Here is a 22,046-nt window from a genome sequence, read left to right as displayed (position 1 = left end):
CAAAAGTTGTCCCCCCATGTTTTCAATATGTCGGAAATTGTTTAGACCTTTTTGATCACAGACATTGTTTCTTTGAGTATTTTATCGAATAACTGTATTGAAAGTGTGTTCTGAAAAGAAATTCTTCACATCCAGCATTGTTCTGGATATAGTGATTGCAGATAAATATAATCTTTACATACATATCAACTAGTTATGAGTGAAATTGGACATGAAACCAAAGAGGTCGATCTAACGGCTGCTGGCCGTGGTGTTTGGCTGGTTAAAGTAAGTAAAATTCCTTCCACAAACTATCATACATCTATGCCTATATATATATATATATATATATATATATATATAAGTATCCATAAATCAAACAAGATTAGTTATAATGTGCCACTTGGTGTGAGACATCTTTCGCTCTGTTTGTTATGCAAATTTCAAACAGTACATCTAGAAAGTGGTCAAAGTTTGAACAGGAGCAGAGACTATTTATCTGACCATTCAAAAGTTGGATTATTTAGTTAACATATCTATCGGCTAAAAACATTCATCAGCGAAGGTTCTTTTATCCAGACCATTTGATTTTTCTTTCTCTTTTCCGGCCAATCAATTTATTTCTACTAATTAAATGACGGCAATCTATCTGTATAGTTATATAGATCTAAACAGATCTATATAACCATAGTTATATAGATCCGTTTCAACTGATATGACGAATCTGTTTTGTTCATCTTTGGTCAGCAAACTCCCGAACGCCTAGATTGGGGGGGGGGTGCCTATAATCTCATGTGCCAAACCATTTGGTGAAATGGATCTATTATACTATATTGTGCGTGTGTGTATATATATATATATATATATATATATATATTGAAGAGTATTGTATATTATAAAATGTCAAAGTATTGATTCGTAAGTGGATCACTGCTTGGTTTGACACTTAATTAGGATATAATAATACTATAGCAAAAGTGATTAAATAGTAGACAAAAGGATAGAAACATAACATGTCTGAAGTCTTACATTACTAAACTTTAGTCATGCTAAACATGCAATCTTTCTCTCACTACCCTCGTACAAAAGTCACATTGTTTTCAAATCCGTATTTGTTTATTTATATTGTAAACCTTAGCTGAGACTTGGTGTTTTCGTGTCTGCTGAAACGGAGTTCACTTGCACTGTAAACATCGAGATCGTGTTTCCGGTTTGAGGATAAATTTTGCAACCACAGTTGGAGCCTCTGGACGCTGCTCTTCTTAATCTGGCTAAGTAGTGTATATATACACACACAGGTGTAGCTGTGTGTTGAGAAGTTTACTTACCTACCACATGGTTTCAGGTTCAGTCCTACTGCATGGCACCTTAGATAAGTGTCTTCTATTATAGCTCCAAGCCTACCGAAGCCTCGTTGGTGGATTTGGTAGATGGAAACTAAAAGAAATCCATTGTATACATATGTGAGAGTGTGTGTCCTTGTCTTGATGTCATGCGATAGTTATGAGTGACATACAAGCATTGTCATGTATTTCCAGTATTCTGCGAAAATATGTCTGGCCATGTGGAAACAGATGAAGTCTGGCGACATGAAGGGCATCCAGCTGTGGAAAATCTACCTCAAAAAATTGTCTGACCTCTGCAAACATAGAAAAATGAATGTTAAAAAAATGATGATAAATCCTCGGTTCCTATATGTAACGATGTTGCTTAGCATGTCTAGTGTGATGTTATCGTGATGACAAAATTTTAACATCGTTCAACTTCTTCAATATTAATGCTGTTGATCCTTCATAGCTCTATGATTTATTATTTATTATTTATCTTTATTTTCAGGTTCCCAAGTATTTGTCGGAGAAATGGAGGAAGGCTCCCTGTAGTTGTGAGGTGGGAAAACTGAAGATTACTAGATCAAGGTAAGTTGAGGAACTTGCTTTTCTTACTATTTACTATTATGGTGATTACTAAAATAGATCATCAATCGGGTGGAGCCTTAGACTGATCTACTCGACACAAGAGTGAAGTTTGCCATATTGTTAAGAGTGACAGCAAATTGCTTTGCAGTATTTAACTCTGCCATTTTATGTTCTGAACTCATGTTTTGTCAAGAAAGTGTTGGCATGGCTTATTGGTTAAAAAAGTTCTCATCCCAACCACATTGTTTCAAGTTTAATACCACAGTGTGGCACCCTGGCCAAGTGTTTTTTAGTATAGACAAATGCTGATCAAAACTTTGCAAAGGGATTTGATAGATGGAAACTGACAGAAGCCTTTTGTGTGTGTGTTTGTTTACAATTGCACCTCACTAAATATCAGCTACAATGTTGTTGTCGTTTATCTATCAACAAATTGCCTACTGACTTTGCACTTTCAGAGATGCGTGAAACAAGATTCTTGTAAAACAAATAAGAGTTTACACTCTTGGAGTGGTTGGCATTAGGAAGGGCATTCAGCTGTAGAAACTCTACCAAATCAGATTGGAGCCTGGTGTAGCCATCTATTTTCACTAGTCCTCAGTCAAATCATCCAACCCATGCTAGCATGGAAAGCGGACGTTAAACGATGATGATGATGAGGCCATCCAGCTGTAAAATACTTCAATAACACATTTATCTAACCCTTAGGGGTCCACTTATGATTTTACTGTTAAAATTTATGTGCAATAAATTTTGTTATACTTCACCAATACACAAAATATTTGAACAGTTTTTTTTTTTTATACAATTCCCAATAATATTCAATTATATTCAAAATATGTTACGATTTTTTAAACATCGAATGGCTCTGACGACGCACTTAAGTAAAATAGGAAGTGAAGTGGTCCATAGGCAAAAAATAGTTGAGAACAACTGATCTACCCCATGCTAGTATGCAGAAAAGAGACATAAAAATAAACAAATGTATTGAATTTACCTTTCATCTTTGAGTGTCAATAAAATAAAATACCTGTGAAATATTAATGTCAATATCAGTGATCGTCCGCCTCTTCAAAAATAGAGGGTCTTGAACATGTGTTAGAAACCGTTACAATCACTGTGATGGTTGTTAGTGTACACTTTCAGTTTGATGTCTAAGAATGCTTAATCTAGCACAGTGGGCAGCTTTTCAGATTGTTTAAGTGATGACCCAAATGCCTAATGATATTTGGTTTCATTCTAAGCTCAAATTCCATCGAGGTCAATAAAATAAATACCTGTTAATCTCCAGAAGATTGTGGTTATTTTAGAAATGTGTTTTTAATGGTATGATTATTGTTGTTGTTTTTGGGCTCTTTAGACATGTTGTACCTTTGATAGATCGACAAGAAACATTGATATGATCTAAATTAAACTACAGTTTTTCCTTGTGTAATCAAGTATGATTTGGTAGCGTATACCATGCTTTTACTAATTGCTTTAGGTACCTGTGTAGTATGTAAACATAGGCACCCTCCCAGTCCTTGATTCATCAAGAATGGGGCAGCTAGAGAGAGATAGAAATGAGGCTGCATTTGACTACTAGTAAAGAATTCCAATCACGTTTCGTGGTCTGCTACCTCAAAAGCTCCTTTATAGGATCCAGTGGCTAAAGACATCGTCAGGAGGAACTACGTCCTGTTTCGGCCCCTACTCCTCTACCGTTTTCAACATGGCGGGGCCCCATCCTTTCGGAAGTGTCTTCAGCTCTGGTGTTGAGTGCATTTTTCTTCATTTTTCTTCGGCCTTTTGTTCTTTGGTGCTGGTGGCTCGTAAAAGCACCCACTACACTCTCGGAGTGGTTGGCATTAGGAAGGGTATCCAGCTGTAGAAACTCTGCCAAATCAGATTGGAGCCTGGTGCAGCCATCTGGTTTCACCAGTCATCAGTCAAATCGTCCAACACATGCTAGCAGGAAAGCGGACGTTAAACGATGATGATGATGATGATGACACATTAGATCAGATACCAAGGCCTCTTGGATGTTTAATATAAGCATTGAAGTTCACTTCTTTTTGAAGAGAGCAAAAAAAGTAGTTTTGTTGTAAAGCAGTTTCAGATAGTCTCAATCAGTAATTCTCAACTGGGGTTTGCACAAGCAAGGTAGTATTCAAAGGAGTCCATATGCAAAAAATGGTTGAGAACCACTGCTCTAGATCGTCCAATTATTGTTCATATAACGAATTATATCACTCATAGCCGGAATGGTGACCTTCCTTCAGTTAAGACATTACTGAGCCAAAGAAAAAGCCTCTATGCAGTCCATATCCCTCACTAACTAAATCTTCCTCAAGACGACTACTACAGTTAAGTTGTTTATTCATGATGCAGTTGGATTTTAAGTATGATACACAAATGGTTGTTTTGGTCTAATACCGCTTCTGTTGCTCGTAAGAGATTTTTAATTGAAGCAAATGAAAAGTTTGTGTGATAGTGAGACTCTTTTACTATTACGGCATCATGTCAAGACAAGGGGACAGCAACGAACACGCACCTGCATATATATGTACACACACACACACAATAGGATTCTTTCAGTTTCCATCTACCAGATCTACTCTCAAGGCTTTGGTTATCCCAGAGCTATAGTAACAGTATATGACACTTGTCCAAGGTGACACACAGTGCGGATGAACTCAAAACTGTATAGGTGAGAAGCAAGCTTCTTACCACACAGCTACTCCTAATGGAGGTCAGTTATGGCTTGAATCACTTTCATCTTCAGTGTACTGTATCAGTACTGACCTGGGGCTAAACAACATGTCTGATAACATTTATTCCCTGACCTATCATCACAGAGTTCTTCAAAGCTTGCTCCCACCTAAAACAATACGTTGGAATTTTCAGTTTCTTTCAGTCTTTAGTCCTGCTCTAGAAATACAGGCTTTGTTTCCAAGGACAATTTTCATTGAGAGAGAGCTTCATTCTCTCCTCATTTGTTTGTACTGTTAACTGCTGTAATATTCCTTGTTTTTCTCAATAGAAACGAAATCAACTATATTCATTTTCTTAAAAGATCATATTTTCCATATCAACCTATGTTCATTTAATTAATGATTCATTTATCATTAAATTGAGAATTATTGTTCTTCATTAGATTAAGAATTGAGTATATGTTTAGCTGAGAATATAGAAAGACTAGAACATGTAGAATTGTCTCATGTTTAGCTGAGAATATAGAAAGACTAGAACATGTAGAATTGTCTCCCATTGAAATAACCTCAGTCATTGACTAACTTCGTTTTCTCCTCGCTATTGAGTTTTTAATGTTCCTATTATTAAATATATTAACACCAACTTAATTATTGTTTTTCTTGAAGTTGGCATCTTTGAATTATTTAACTTCTAAACGATTCTATTTTCATACACTACAAAAGAATGATATTCTATCAAAAAGGAATTTATTAAGAAGTCTTCTATGAAACCATGTGGTTTCAAGTTTTGTCTCAATGCTTGCCTTCTTGGACTAGTGTCTTCTACTATAGTCCTGGCCGAACAATACCATATGAGTGGTTGTTTATTTATAGAAACTGTGAGGAAGTTCGTCACATAAATGTCTGTGTGCGACATCTATGTGTTTGGTTTTTTTGTCTATCTTAATATCTTGTCTTTGCTTGTCTCGGCTTGACAATTAGTGTTTACCTGGTTATGTCCCTTGAAACAGTCACTTTTTTTTTCCGTTTTAACGTCTACTTTACCATGCTTGCATGGGGCGCAGATTTTCTACAGCTAGATGCCCTTTCTATTGCCAATCTTTACCTGCTTTCAAGCAAGGCAATATTTCCCCATGGTCAGACATGTTTTTGCTGAATATTGAAAACGAAATGCTTTAATTCATCATGCAATGTGAACACAAGGAGACACAAACATACACACACACGATGGGCTTCTTTCAGTTTTCATCTCCCAAATCCACTCACAAGGCTCTGATCAAGGTTTGCTTAAGGATGTTGAGCAAAACATCCATGTTTCCAAAGGTGAATTATGCAAACCCCAAAGATAATATAAATATGTGCAGGCACATACATACACTAACATAGACACAAGCATTTGTGCATATTTCCATGTACACATACATCTATAAGTGCTGTTGTAGATGCAGACATTCTTGTACAAACAAACATGCATATACATATAGGGATACATATGCATAAATGATATTCAGGTGCACACACACACACACACACACACTCATAGACATTTATATTGGTGCATACACACTACAAGTGCATAGACGTAGACGTATACGTTAAATGTGATATAGCAACTAAGAAGAAACTTGGTTACTAAACTGTATGATTTGTAAACATTTTCTCTTTTGTTTTTTCTGTCACTAGAATCGTTGGTTCAAAACCTGAGGTGATTTTTACATTGGGTGACGCTCTCGCTCGCCCTGAAGCGCCACAAAGAACAGACGACCCTGCAGGATTGGGAGTTCCCAAGGAGCACAAGTTTGTACTTACCGCTATAGGAAATCAAAATCTTGTTGTTGTATCACAGACACCAACTGCCGGTGAGTATTGTTACACTAGTGTTGTTTGATCCCACTTCTGGGTCACCATTACTCCTGATTCAGTAGATATTTGGTTGTTGGTGTTCTGGCAATGGCCATCCCATCGATTTTCATCTTGTTGTAATAGCAATTTATGTAACAATAATGTGCAAATATACAAAGTTGCAGACACCTTTCTAATCAATATGTATTAGCAGAAGACATGTAAAAGAATATAAATCTCAATGTTATTGTTTCAGAATAGGAATATCAAGTAGTAAAAATTTTGTTTTTTATCTCTTTCAGATGTTGAATTAGGTACCACTGGTGAGTAAAATTTTTCTCCAGTTATCTCATCAGAGCTTTGAAGAATTCATGTGTGTGTGCATATATTTTGTTGATGTATGTATGTATGTATGTATGTATGTATGGAAAATGGACATTAAGGGGTGGTCCATTTGCAAGTAAGTTTTGACTTTATATATATATATATATATATATAGTTTTAGTTTCCATTTACCAAACAAACTGTCATGGCTTTGGTCAGTCCTGGGCACAATGGGACTGAACACAAGACTAATATCATCATCATCATCTGTCTTTATTGCTCACAAAGGAATAAACATAGAGGGGACAAACAAGGACAGACACCCCAGTGCATAATTGGTACTTATTTAATTGACCCCGAAGGCATGAAAGGCAAAGTCAACCTCGGTGGAATTTGAACTCAGAATGTAATGGTAGTGTTCAGATATGGCCTGATGTTGCCATGGGATTATTTGATAGGACCTCATCATTATGCTACCTCACCAGTGCTGGTGTCATGTAAAAAGCCCCCAGACCACTATGTAAAGTGGTTGGCATTAGGGAGGGCGTTCAGCTGCAAAATCTATGCCAAACAGATTTCACCAGTGCTGGTGCAGTCCTCTGGTTTGTGAGCTCCTATCGAACCATCAAACCTATGCCAGCATGGAAAAATGGACTTTAACGATAGATGCTTGTGGATTAATAAGTAAATACGTCTTAGACGTACTTTTTGGGAAGCTTCTGCTCTGCAGAGTACAGTTTTTAACTTGGTGATAAACTGGTCATCATCAGGTGGTAACATTATTACTTCTTTACAAATTAAGTTCCCCAGTTTGAATTCAGTGTAGAAGTAAGTGTAGATCCACGAATAGGACGCATGATAATGGTCAAAAGTGTAGATGCGTATGCTTGACCATTAGGGCAATTGAAAATATCAGAAATAGGTCAGCTGCTGAAACAAGCATGGTTATGTGGTTAAGAAGGTTGCTTTGCAACTGTGTAGTTTCAGGTTCGGTCCCATTGTCTGTGGCACCTTGGGTAAGTGTCTTATTTTAGTCTTGGTCTGAATGTCGCTTTGTGAATGAATTTGGTAGGTAGAAAGTGTGTGGAAGCCCTGTTGTGTGTTTGTGTTTGTCCCCTCTCCGCTGCATGACGAACTGTTGTTGGGTCGTTTACACATCGATTTGGCTAAACAAACGAATAGAACCTTATTTACAATGGATGGATAAGTGGTAACAACAAACAAGATGAGGACACCTTATCCATCCATTGTAAATAATGTACATAATTCCTCATCCCAAAAATATAGAATAGTAAACGAATAGAATAAGTACTAAACATTAAGATTTGTTCGACATAATCCTTCAAGATGTGCCCCAGTCATTCCAACGATTGAAATAGATAAAATTAAAAAATTACCACTCGGGAGTGGCTGTGTGGTAAGTAGCTTGCTTACCAACCACATGGTTCAGGGTTCAGCACCACTGCATGGCACCTTGGACAAATGTCTTCTACTATAGCCTCGGGCCGACCAAAGCCTTGTGAGTGGATTTGGTAGACAGAAACTGAAAGAAGACCGTCGTATATATGTATATGTATATATATATGTGTGTGTGTCTGTGTTTGTCCTCCCAACATCGCTTGACAACCGATGCTGGTGTAACTTAGCGGTTCGGCAAAAGATACCGACAGAATAAGTACTAGGCTTACAAAGAATAAGTCCTGGGGTCGATTTGCTCGACTAAAGGCGGTGCTCCAGCATGGCCGCAGTCAAATGACTGAAACAAGTAAAAGAGAGAGTCATCTCTCACATTTTCACATTTTAATCAAGTACGCGAATTCTTCTTCCTGTTGAAAGTAATTTATCACTAGAAATATCTTTTAACATAGTCATATATAGCCATTATGTATGAAGAGATGCCCGAACTTGTGGTGGTCATACTTCGTCCATAAGCATCAGTGAAGTAGCTGAAGTGAAACGAACTTTTAACTTCGGACGACAGGTGCTATTTTTTTTTTTTTTTTTATGTAATCGTATGTCAAGGGAGATAACTCCTCGCCACAGCGATTTGTTATGAACACTTATGACGAGAGAAAATACTGAATGGAATAATTTGATTTTCATCCAATCAGGGTTGATAAAATGTATCGATCAAAGGCCGTTGAACGATAAGAACGTTGGAATGGATGCATCGCAGTATTTGCGTTTTGAGTTCAAATTCAACCTTATCCCATTTGAGTGGTTGATTTCATTAGTTATCTGATGTAACACTACCTCCTTATGCCTTCAGTGCCTTTGGTGGATGGAATCTACTGTGTTGGATGCATACGAGCCAGGGTTTCAGTTGGAGGATACCTAACCCCTTCCTTACCACCAGTCTTGTAGGCCTTTTAAACTGGTCATGGACGATGCCTTCTTCCCTGACTAAAAGAGAGACAATATAAAAAAGTTAAATACAAATACTCTCTTTTACTTGTTTCAGTCAATTGACTGTGGCCATACTGGAGCACCGCCTTTAGTCGAGCAAATCGACCCCAGGACTTATTCTTTGTAAGCCCAGTACTTATTCTATCGGTCTATTTTGCCGAACCACTAAGTTACAGGGACGTAAACATACCAGCATCGGTTGTCAAGTGATGTTGGGGAGACGAACATATACACACACATACATACATACATATACATATATACGATGGGCTTCTTTCAGTTTCCGTCTACCAAATCCATTCACATGGCTTTGGTCGGCCCGAGTTTATAGTAGAAGACACTTGCCCAAGGTGCCATGCAGTGAGACTGATCCCGGAATTATGTGGTTCGTAAGCAAGCTACTTACCACAGAGCCACTCCTATGCCTATAATTACTTACCACACAGCCACTCCTAGGATTTCATATAAATATTGTGAATGAAAGCTCATCATCATCATCATCATCATCATTTAACGTCTGCCGTCCATGCTAGCATGGGTGGGACGGTTTCACTAGAAGAAAGATCCAGTTAACCAAAATTATCTATACAATTTATTGGGAAAACCTTCCTCTCTAAAAGCAACAAACAAGAGAGACAACTCCAATATCAATCAAATGAAATTTTTGGGTAGCAGAGATTGGAGTGGATCTGGTCTTTAAAACCAACTGGTGAAAACATTGGCTACGTTTCTGCCTTATTAGACCTTTTGAATGAAGCTTATATGTGTGTGTGTGTATAGTGGTGTAGGCATGCCTGTGTGGTTGCAGCTACTTGGTTTTTGGTATCATCCCACTGCATGGTACCTTGGTTAAGTGTCTTCCTCTGTGGCTGGCTCCATACTGATCAATGCCTTGTAGACTGAAATTGCAGGAAGCTTGTCAAAATATATACCATCATCATCATCATCATCATCATCAATCTGTTTTCCATGATGCCGTGGGTTGGACAGTTTGACGGGACATGTGTTGGTAAGTCTGAAGACTGTGCCAAGCTCTGCTCTCTGCCTGGCATGCTTTTTACGGCTGGATGCCCTTTCTAATGCCAACCATTTTACGGAGTGTCCTGGGTACTTTTTATGTGGCACCAGCAGCAGCAGTGAAATCATTAAATAATTTACAAGGCAAGACCCCTTGAGTGAATGAGGGAGGTGGTTTTGTGCCAGATGATAAACACACATGCACATATATACAGTTAAGAAAAGTATGTAATGACCATTATTTATACTTTGTCTTGAATACCACTCTGTGTAAAAACCAGTTTGACTGGAGCCCATCCATGGATTTACAATATAGAATGGTGATGAACCATAACCTTGGACCCTACCACAAGAATATGCAGAGTTCTTTACTAATCTAAACAATATTGTTAGCCTGGTGTACTAATAGGGAGTTTATAAAGTATTTTGCCTGGATTGAAGATCCCTCACTGTATATATATATATATATATATATATATATATATATATATATACAGGGGGTGGACAAAATAATTGGAACAGTAGAAATTTAACTCCAATATTTCAATGAGCCATTATATTACGAATATCCATCCAAATTTAATTATTATTATTATTTTTTTTTTTTTGTATTGTAGATAGTTTTATTTATCTAAGTTAATGATTATTTCTATCTCTTGTTCAGATCGTAGTATGAATTAAACTTAGATGTGTAACATCACTGGGTTCGAAAAAGGGCAAATAGTAGGAGCTTGAATGACAGAAGCTTCTGTCACCAGAACAGCTGAGCTCCTTGTACTTTGAGAGCTACCATATCAAGGACCATGTCTGAATTTGAGAAGCAGGGCAAAACCTCCAGCACGAGGTGTAAGTCCGGCAGGACTTCGAAGCTCATGGAAAGAGACTGACGAGTTTTGAATTGCATTGTGATGAAAAAATCACAGGACAACTGCTCCTAAAGTGACTGCAGAGTTTAATCAACATCTGACTAGTCCAGTTTCGACCAAAACTGTTTGCCATGAGCTCAATAAAGCCTTCCTAATGCTAACCACTTTACAACTTGTGTTGGGTGCTTTATTTATGCCTCCAGTTCTATAGTGGTTGCTATGTAGTTTGCAAGACTACAAATTCTGTTTTGGCATGGTTTCTAATGCAACAACCCCATCTATGAATTTGGATTTTGGCATAGCCCTCTGGCTTGCCGTCTAACCCATGCCAGCATGGAGAATGGGCAGTAAATGATGATGATCATGACGGGGTTTAAAGTATGAGAGGAGGTGGAAGAGCAGGTTCTTGTAGAAGAGTTGTATGGCTTTTCACATTTATTTGGGAAAGGACAGAATGATGAGTAAGAGCTGTAAAGGGATAGTGGCAATGAGATGTCCAACTGGCCCCTCAAGGCATGGGGTGAAGAGAATTGGGTGGGGGTGGGGTTGCAAGATTGCATGAGGTTGGAGAGGCAGCCTGCAACTATAAAAATTAGGTAATGTTGAAGGGTGATGAGTCATGAGTTGGGGAAGATAGAGGTTATGCAGAAGAGAGTCGGGGAAGATAGAGGGATGCAGAAGAGAGTCAGGGAAGATAGAGGGATGCAAAAGAGAGTCGGGGAAGATAGAGGGATGCAGAAGAGAGTCTGGGAAGATAGAGGGATGCAGAAGAGAGTCGGGGAAGATAGAGGGATGCAAAAGAGAGTCGGGGAAGATAGAGGGATGCAGAAGAGTCTGGGAAGATAGAGGGATGCAGAAGAGAGTCGGGAAAGATAGAGGGATGCAAAAGAGAGTCGGGGAAGTGGCATGACAGTAATGATGAAATTAGTTGATAGGGAGAGGAATTAGTGGGAGAGATGACAAGGTCAGGTAGGCTGCAGGAACAGCAGGGTGGGGGTAAACGTGGTGCATGATGAGAGATTGTTTGGTGTAGTAATGGAGGTTGATCTTTCAATTCCTGTCTACTGAATCCAGGGGCTGTGATAGAAGGTGCTGCACAGTGGAACTTGATGTGTTAGAAAAATAATAGGGTATTGAGTAGTATGATCAAAAGGGCAAATTGTTGTTGTTGTTGTTCAGTTTTAGGGGTCATCTCTGATTAAGCAGACCTGTCCACAAAGTCACTCCAGTAGTGACCATTGTATCTTTAATTTTTTTTCAGACATGTTATATGTGGGAATATATTATCCAATGTTTCCATCGTTTTGTTTTTAAAGCAAAAGTGCGAGGTTTAATTGCTATTTCTGTATGCTCTCCTTTGGCATCAGCTAATTGGACATGATTGCTAAGTTCAGTCGGAAACCAACCATTGCCAACAAATTCTAATATTTTCTGAAGGCGCAGGTATAGGTGTGTGATTAAGAAGTTCTTCTCGACCACATTTCGACCACATGTATGGCACTTTGAGCAAGTGTCATCTCCTATAGCCCTAGGCCAACCAAAGCCTTGAAAGTGGATTTGGTAGATGAAAACTGAAAGAAGCCTATCATATGTGTGTGCGTGTTGTATCTCTTTGTCTTTACATTGCATGATTGTTGTAAATGAGTGCCACTGACATACAAGCAGTGTTCTGTGAAAACATGTCTGGTCATGAAGAAATGTTAATTTATTTGGAAACAGTTGAAAGTTGGCAACAGGAAGGGCATCCAGCCGTACAAAGTCTGCCTTGATAAACTCCACCTGACCCATTCAGGCATGGAAAAGTGGATGTTAAAGTAATAATAATATGATGATGATGATGATGATGATGAGTAAGGGCTTATTGTTGTATTTGTAGAGGGAATTTGGTTGATTTGTAGAAGTTCTATATGAATATCTTTTGTTTCATTTCTTTACTTTCAGACAAACTTGCAATCGAGGGCAAAGTGATCCAACGTGCAGAATGCCGACCTGTTGCCAATGATACATACATGAAACTGAAACGGTTGGTTCCAGGTTCAATATCTATTTCATCCTGTGAAGAGACATTGAGTCATAGTGGGGAGGAACAGAAAAATTGAATGTGACTTTTTCAGATGTTATTCAAGAGAAATGGTGATATGCCATATCCCATGAGATGAAGCTAAGAGATTATGTTTTGAAGATGCATGCAAAAATTTTCAGTTCTCAAATATCAGATTTTTTCCTCTAATTAATTTTGTTAATTTAATTCTCAACGTCTTGAAATTTTCTCCCTTCTACTTTGAGTATCACTCACAATTAACTACTTGATCTTTATTCTCTTTCTGCAACTAAGAGGGGAATTTTAATCGATTTAGGGTTTCATTGCATACATGATTCAGTACAGAATTCTATAATGTTCTTTTAGATTTTATTGTGTTGAATATTTAATCTGAAACTTTACCAAATCATCATCTTTACTACTTCATCTCAACAGCAATAGTAATAAGATGACTGTAGTGAAATTTGAATCCATGACTACTTTGTGATTAATAGTCTAGTACTTTCACCCTACAATCTGATTCACCCTACGACCTCATTAGGTTCTATTCAATGAAAAAGCTTGTAACATGCCAAGATTAGAGCCTGAGCCAAGCTTTGAACAAGGTGGCAGCAGAGCAAACTTTGATCAAGTTAAGACCAGAGGAAGAGACTAGCTTTGATCAAGTTGAGATTGAAGCATGAGAAAAGTTTTGATCAAGTTGAGATTAATGCAAAAGATAAGCTTTGATCAAGTTGAGATTAGTGCAAAAGATAAGCTTTGATCAAGTTGAGATTAGTGCAAAAGATAAGCTTTGAATCAGGTTGAGATTAGAGCAAGGGATTATCTTTGGTCAAGTTGAAATAAAGAAGCAAGCTTTGTATTTTTATTTTCTATTTTAAAGTCATTTTTGTATGGTTAATATTTTTGGAGTAGACATGAATGCCACAACACCTCATTGCATCCTTAAAGAATATATGCCTGGTCATAAGTTGTCAACTTTGCTCTTTTGCTTGTTTCATTTGACTGCGGCCATGCTGGAGCACCGCCTTTAGTCGAGCAAATCGATCCCTGGACTTATTCTATGGAAGCCTAGTAATTATTCTATCGATCCCTTTTGCCAAACCGCTAAGTTACAGGCACGTAAACACACCACCATTGGTTGTCAAGCGATGTTGGGGGACAAACATACACACACAAATATATATATATACATACATATATATACGAAGGGCTTCTTTCAGTTTCCGTCTACCAAATCCACTCACAAGGCTTTGGTCAGCCCGAGGCTATAGTAGAAGACACTTGCCCAAGGTGCGACGCAGTGGGAATGAACCCAGAACCATGTGGTTGGTAAGCAAGCTACTTACCACACACCCATTCCTGCTTCATAATTAACTAAGACAGTCCCATGAGTTTAAATTAATACACACTAAAACTTTTGACAACATATTTTACATAAAGGAAAGTTGTTTGAGCATAACTGCAGACTGCAGTTTTAAAGAGAGATTGAAGTGAAGTTACACAGGCTGTAATTTGCTTGACCGTCTTTCCGAGGAATTTAAAACGTGACAGGTATTATAGACTGAAGACAAAACATTTCCCCTATTAACTTTATCTTTGTTCACTTTTGTACACATGAAGGAAACTAGAATAAAATGTTTCTGTTAAAACAGTTTACAGCTTGTATCAAAGAATAAACCAGCACGTCAAGTGAAACAGCTGGATATGGTGGTTAACAACTATAAACCGGTAAAGGAGCACTTATTCATGGTAAGAAACTTATTTTATTGTTGTTTTTTTTTTCTTTTAGATTTTGTGGGTTTAAGAAAATTTTATTTGTTTTTTTTTGTTTGTTTTTTTGTCACACTTGCATGGGTGGAGTTTTATTGTCTTTTTTTCTATTTATTTGTTTGTTTTAAACCCTTTGTTTCTACAGTTGGATGCCCTTCCTTCCTGCTGTGTGAACTAGCCAACCTTGAAGTAGTAGCAGAACCTGTTTTTCTTTTCTGTGTTTTAAAGAATTTTTTTAATTTTAATTAATCTGTACAAGCTGTCTTATTCGTGTGCATTTCTCGGATGCAACAAAGCAAATGCTGGAATAAGATTTTAAACCTTATATCCATGTAGTTAGTAACCCAGTACCGTCACCTCACAAAACATTGCCAAGTTAAGCTCAGTTGTTGTTTGTTTTAAGTGTAGACAAGTTGAATGAAATTTGTATGGTTTACGGTTGTGTGAAGATTTTATAGTTATGTGTGTGCATATGTATGCAGATGTATTTGTGTGTTTTGAGTTTGTGGGTGGCAGCAAATAATTCATCTCATCTATAAAACATCTGCAGCTGTCAGTTTGAGATGTCAGTCTAGCAGCTAAAAGAATCGACAGCTTGTAGGTAAGTTGCATGTCATTGGTACTGCACAGTCATCTTGACAAAGACACCTTAACTGTCAAAGAAATAATCCACTTCTGATATATGTTGTTGATGTTGACAGGCCTCGAGGTCAACTCTGATTGATCTAACAGGCTTATGATCAAGGCATTTCAGCCATGACCCTCCTGTCTGTTTGTATTGTATTTGGCTTGGCCGTGTGGTAAGAAGTTTGCTTCCAAACCATATGGTTTCGGGTTCAGTCCCACTGTGTGGCACTTTGGTCAAGTGCCTTTTACTGGGCTGACCAAAGCCTTGTGTGTGGATTTGGTAGACGGAAACTGTAAGAATACTGTCGTATATATGTGTGTGTGTGTGTGTGTGTGTGTTACCATCTCCTTGCTTTGACATTGCGTAATGGTTGTAAATGAGTGTCACAGTTATGCAGGTCATGTCCTTTATTTGCTATTTTCTGGTTATGGGGAAATATTGTCCTTTTTGGAAACAGGTGAGGGTTGACAACTGGAAGGGCATCCAGCCATAAAAAATTTGCCTCGATAAATTCCATCCAACCCAAATGAGTATGGAAAAAGCAAACAATAAAAGATTAATGATGACAGTGTGATCGTCACCAGCGTCATCCTCTTGGCACGTGAAAAGACATTTGAGTGAGATCGTTGCCAGTGTTGCTGGACTGGCTCCTGTGCAGGTGGCACGTAAGATACACCATTTTGAGCGTGGCCGTTGCCAGTACCGCCTGACTGGCCTTTGTGCCGGTGGCACGTAAAATCACCCACTACATTCTCAGAGTGGTTGGCGTTAGGAAGGGCATCCAGCTGTAGAAACTCTGCCAAATCAGATTGGAGCCTGGTGTAGCCATCTGGTTCGCCAGTCCTCAGTCAAATCGCCCAACCCATGCTAGCTTAGAAAGCGGACATTAAACGACGATGATGATGATGATGTATATTCAGAACTACATTGTCCACTGATTCTTTCTATTTTAGGAAAATATGGTAGAGATAGAGATTTCAAAGAGACTTAGCTGGTATTTCTTACAAGTCAAGTAACCATATAGAGGTTATGTTGTTGGCTTGTTCTGCTCAATGTAGACTGCTACAGTAGAAAGATACAACTACACTGCTGTAAGCTGGAACACTCTATAATTGATGAGTGTTTTCACTGACTTAGCTGTTCTGAACTCTAATTGCTCTGTAGACAAAACCTTTAGTAATCTTCCATTCTGTCATAGACATGAGCCATTTCTCAGTTTCTTGTGTCTGTGAGGCACACTGCAACTTATCTTTCTCATTTGCTTCTTTGTCATTGGATTGTGGCCCTACTGAGGCACAATCTCAAAAGGTTTCAGTTGAACAAATCAATCCCGGCACATCTTTATTTTTCTTTCAAGTCTGGTTCTTATTGATTTAATTTCTTCTTCTGAACGACTAAGTTATGCGGAAGTAAACAAACTAACACCATTTGTCAAGCAGTAAGGAGGGGGGGGGGAATGACATACACACACACACACACACACACGTGTAAGTGCAAGTATCGCTGTTGGAGAAGAAGTCTGATTCTCAACTCAATTTATTGGTCAGCCTGGGGTTATAGTAGAAGAAACATACCCAAGGTGCTGCACAGTGGGATTGAACTTAAAACTACATGCTTGCAAAGCAAGTTTCTTAACCACACAGTTATGTCTTGGCTTATGTATCAACTGCTTCGTTTCTGCTGGCAAATTAATCAAATATAAGGCAGCGAGCTGGCAGAATCGTTAACGCATTGGACAAAATATTTAGTTGCATTTCACCTGACTTTTACATTCTGAGTTCAGATTCCTCCAAGGTCAACTTTACCTTTCATCCTTTTGGGGTGGATAAAATAAGTACCAGTTGAACACTGGTGTCAATTTAATCGACTTGCCCCCTCCCCCCGAAATTATTGGTCTTGTGCCAAAATTTGAAACCATATTAAATAAACACCAGCAAAGTAATTGTCTAATCAAGCAAACTTGCCTGCAGATGACTCTCGTCCTTTTGCCATTCAATTTGTTCAGACAGGGTATCTAGGGGTACATTATCTAATGTGTCCTCCCTTAAACATGATTGCAGTTTCAAGGGCATTTTTAAAAAAAGGATTGATGTTTTAGTCCTCAAAGTGTGGCCACAACTATCACCTTCACAGCATCTCTCAGATTAGATTTGACTCCTATTTCTAGCTGATTTTGCGATCATATAAAAATTCCTCTCATTGGCTCATTTAGATTGGTTTTTTTTTTGTTTTACAAAAGCACCCATTACACTCTCGGAGTGATTGGTGTTAGGAAGGGCATCCAGCCGTAGAAAACCATGCCAAATCAGAATGGAGTCTGGCGCAGCCTTCCAGTGTGCCAGCCCAGTCAAACCGTCCAACCCATACCAGCATGGACAACGGACACTAAATGATGATGATGATGATGAATGTAAAGTTGGACAAAATACTTTGCTAACAATTCTACTGTATTAATATTCAATCTATGACTACTACTACTACTACTACTACTACTACTACCATCTCTGTGCTACCACCATATATGTAGAGCGACAGTTGGCCGTAAAAACTTTGCTAGAATATTTGATATTCTCCTTTGTATTAACTTGCCTAAAGGCACAGGTGTTAGTATGTTACAGCAGATGGTTAAGGATGCCGAATTTGAAATCAATTCATCTACAATATATAATACAATACACACACACACACACACACACACACACACACACACACACACACACATATTTATAGATATATATACACACATATGCACATACACACACACACATATTTATTGATATATATACACGCATATGCACACACACACACACATACACATATATTTATAGATATATATATGCACGCATATGCACACACACACACACATGCACAAATGTATGTAGTAGATAGTTTACTTCCCATCCACACGGTTGTGAGTTCAGTCCCTCTGCAAGGCACCTTGGACAAGTGTATTTGGTAGACAGAATATGAAAGAGGCCTGTCATATGTGTATGTATGTGTGTTTGTGTGTGTGTGAGTGTGTATGTATGTTTGCATCTCCTTGTCTTGATATCGTGTAGTGGTTGTTATATGATTGTCACTGTCATACAAGTGGGATCGTTCATTTCTAGTATTCTCCATGAACGTGTCTCGTCATGGGAAAATATTGTCTTACTTGGGATTAGGTGAGGGTCGGTGACAAGAAGAGCTGCTGGCTGTAGAGAGTTTGATTCAATAATCTCTGCAAAGGGCACCCGTGAAATCGTAATTGTGGCTGTTGCCGGTAGCATGATGTTTGAATGTTGGGCCTCACGGAGGTGCTGACAAGTGACCGAGACCATGGCGATATGCTGTGCTTCAGGAGACTGATCAAGCCAATTAATATAATTGGCAGTGTGTCTTTCATATCTCTCTGTTTGTCCTCGCCCCCATCTTCCAAAAGAGATAACTCTGATGTCATTGAATTTATCTACCTTGATTATTATATACAAACATGTAAATGGAACCCGTGAAATCTTAGCTGTGGCTGTTGCTGGTGTTGTGTCAATGGCACCTGTGTCGGTAGCACGTAAAAAGCACCCATTACACTCTGGGAGTCGTTGGTATTAGGAAGGGCAGTTGTTGCTGTTTGGCCAGGGTTGTGTCTGATTGCAAAAACTTTATGATGAAAGCCGTATAATCATCCTGTCTTTCTATACATCTCCTTCTCTTTTGAGCTTGTAATTTATGTTGTTTGAATGGATTTTGGCCATTGTTCTTGGTAGGTAGCCTGGCTAATCAGTCCTTTTTAACATGGTGGATACACATATGCATGCAAATTTACACATGCATGCACATTGAGAGAGATTATGATGATTATAATGATGGTAAGAGAGTACAAATGATTATAGGCGCAGGAGTGGCTGTGTGGTAAGTAGCTTGCTTACCAACCACATGGTTCCGGGTTCAGTCCCACTGCATGGCACCTTGGGCAAGTGTCTTCTACTATAGCCTCGGGCCGACCAAAGCCTTGTGGGTGGATTTGGTAGACGGAAACTAAAAGAAGCCCGTTGTATATATGTATATGTGTATATATGTATATATATATATATATATATATATATATATGTGTGTGTGTGTGTGTCTGTGTTTGTGTTTGTCCCCCCACCATCGCTTGACAACCGATGATGGTGTGTTTACATCCCTGTAACTTAGCGGTTCGGCAAAAAGAGACCGATAGAATAAGTACTAGGCTTACAAAGAATAAGTCCTGGGGTCGATTTTCTCGACTAAAGGTGGTGCTCTAGCATGGCCGCAGTCAAATGACTGAAACAAGTAAAAGAGTATATGTGTGTGTGTGTGTGTTAATTATCTATAATTTTTATGTTTGCTTTCCTTGCTGACATGTGTGAGATGAGTTGGCACAATCTGAGTCAGCTCTTCGCTTTTACCTGTCAAATTTTTAATGATAATATTATTGGGTCAAACATTTTATTCATTTGCAGAAAGAACATGAGCAACGAAAGAAAGGTGAAGGCAAGAATATCCGTAAGGAGAAGAATGAAGTTACCGATATGCTGTTCAATGCATTTGAGCAGCACCAGTACTACAATGTCAAAGACTTGGTCCGTATTACCAAACAGCCCATTGTACGTAACATTATAGTCTTCTTCCTTCTCTCATCTGTATTCTTTGTCAGTGTTTCTCTTTCAGCAGCATCTCACTTTCACATACAAGATGCAGTCTGGCATCTCTGTAGAGAGAAATCCTATAGACTTTTCTTTTCTTTTATCCTCTAATGCAGTGTTTTTCAACCATTTTACCCTTGTGTAATCCTTAAAATAAACTACATGTCTCAACGAACCCCTGCACAAAAGATATTATACTCGTTATTAAATCGCCAAAAAAATCACGTGAATCCAAATATTTAAATATATATAAGTAGATTGTCTTAACCAAATTTGCCTTCGTTTGATTTCTGTAGTAATCACCAGTGTATTTTTTGGCGATTTAATAACAAGTTTTGACTGTTATTTCAAGCAGGTAGACATACTTAGTATGTCCTTTGATTAATTTTAATCCCTCGGCTTTTTAAATGCTATTTTTTGGCCTGCTGTCCCCTGTATCGTTGATTCTGCTATTATCATCCTTAAACTAGTGACATTGGATAATAATAGAATTAATGGTACCTTTGTAACAACAACGGCTGCGGCGGCGTCACACACACACACACACACACATATACATATCATTATCATCATTATTTAACGTCCATTGTCCATGCTGGCATGGGTTGGACAGTTTGACCAGGTCTCGTAAGCTGGAAGGCTGCACCGGACTCCAGTCTGATTTGGCATGGTTTTCTACAGCTGGATGCCCTTCCTAATGCCAATGTGTGTGTGTGTGTGTCTGCTTTTCTTGGCATCACATGATGGTTCAAAACAAGTGTCATTGTCATATAAGTGTTGATTTTCATTTCTAGTCTTCAACACGGGGGAAATATTACCATGTTTGGAAACAGGTGAGGGTTGGTGATAGGAAGGGCATCCACCCATGCCATGGAAAATCTGCATCAATGAATTCTATTCGGCTCATGCAAGAAGCATGAATAAGTGGATATTAAAACAATGATAATAATAACCATGATCCTTTTCTACCTTTTACATTCTTAATGATGTTTATTGATCTAACAGGTTTTTCCCTTTTTTTCTTTTATCTCCAGATTTACTTGAAGGAAATTCTGAAAGAGATTTGTACATACAACATGAAAGCTCCACACAAAAACATGTGGGAACTGAAGCCCGAGTACAGACATTACAAGGAAAAAACTTGAGCAGAACACTCACTCATGTGTAGCTTTAGCTTTCTTTCCTAATACTCGATTTCTCTTTTATTCAGTCCAGCAGTGCTGGTCACTACCATAAACTGCCAAAATTTCCTGTTTTTTTCTTTCTTTTATTGACCATTTTTATATGGTTCCAACTTAATTGTTTCTTTATTTTTATTGTAAAAAAAAAGACTAAATTAAAAAAATAATCTATTAATATAATTGGCAGTTTGTCCTCGCCCCCATCTTCCAAAAGAGATAACTCTGATGCCATTGGATTTATCTACCTTGATTATTATATACAAACATATATAACAGATAATGTGAGAAGCAACTTAGCTACTGTTGGTAGTTAGAGATGTAACAGATTACTTCTTCAATTTGATAGTTAACATTATTATTGTTTTTGATATTTGTTGCAATATACAAATATACAAGAATAGTGATGTCGTAGGAGAGAAATGTGTTCGCATGGATGATGGTACGCTTGCACTAAATGAGGATGCAAAGAAAGAGGTCTGGAGATGCCACTATGATAGATTGCTTAATAAAGAGAATGAATGGGAGGAAGAGAGCCTGCCGTATGTCGACCCAATAGAGGGACTAGCTATCCGAGTTGATAGTACCAGGGTAGATAAAGCAATTAAGAGTATGAAGACCGGGAAAGCCCCCGGCCCATCAGGAATCACTGCAGAGATGCTCAAAATATATGGCAGTGTTGGCTATAGCCTAGTCACCCGTATTACGAAAAGACTGGTGTAGCAGCATCATAGTCA

The 22,046-nt window shown here is 38.3% G+C and overlaps 1 protein-coding gene across 1 annotated transcript; it reads left to right on the top strand.

Annotated features, from left to right (window-relative positions):
• The first annotated feature begins 5 nt into the window (after positions 1-5).
• LOC106882034 (general transcription factor IIF subunit 2) lies at positions 6-21,492 on the top strand. Its single transcript, XM_014932591.2, has 8 exons — positions 6-267; positions 1,816-1,895; positions 6,272-6,447; positions 6,733-6,753; positions 12,985-13,066; positions 14,740-14,836; positions 19,949-20,092; positions 21,166-21,492. Exons 1-8 carry the CDS (start codon positions 196-198, stop codon positions 21,274-21,276), a joined length of 783 nt encoding a protein of 260 aa, XP_014788077.1. The 5' UTR covers positions 6-195; the 3' UTR covers positions 21,277-21,492.
• The last annotated feature ends 554 nt before the right edge of the window (positions 21,493-22,046 follow it).

This window comes from Octopus bimaculoides, chromosome 3 (assembly GCF_001194135.2).
Source record: "Octopus bimaculoides isolate UCB-OBI-ISO-001 chromosome 3, ASM119413v2, whole genome shotgun sequence".
In the NCBI taxonomy this organism is placed as follows: Eukaryota; Metazoa; Mollusca; class Cephalopoda; order Octopoda; family Octopodidae; genus Octopus; species Octopus bimaculoides.
The sequence above is the reverse complement of the archived record's forward strand: the minus strand, read 5'-3'. Positions and strand labels throughout refer to the sequence as shown.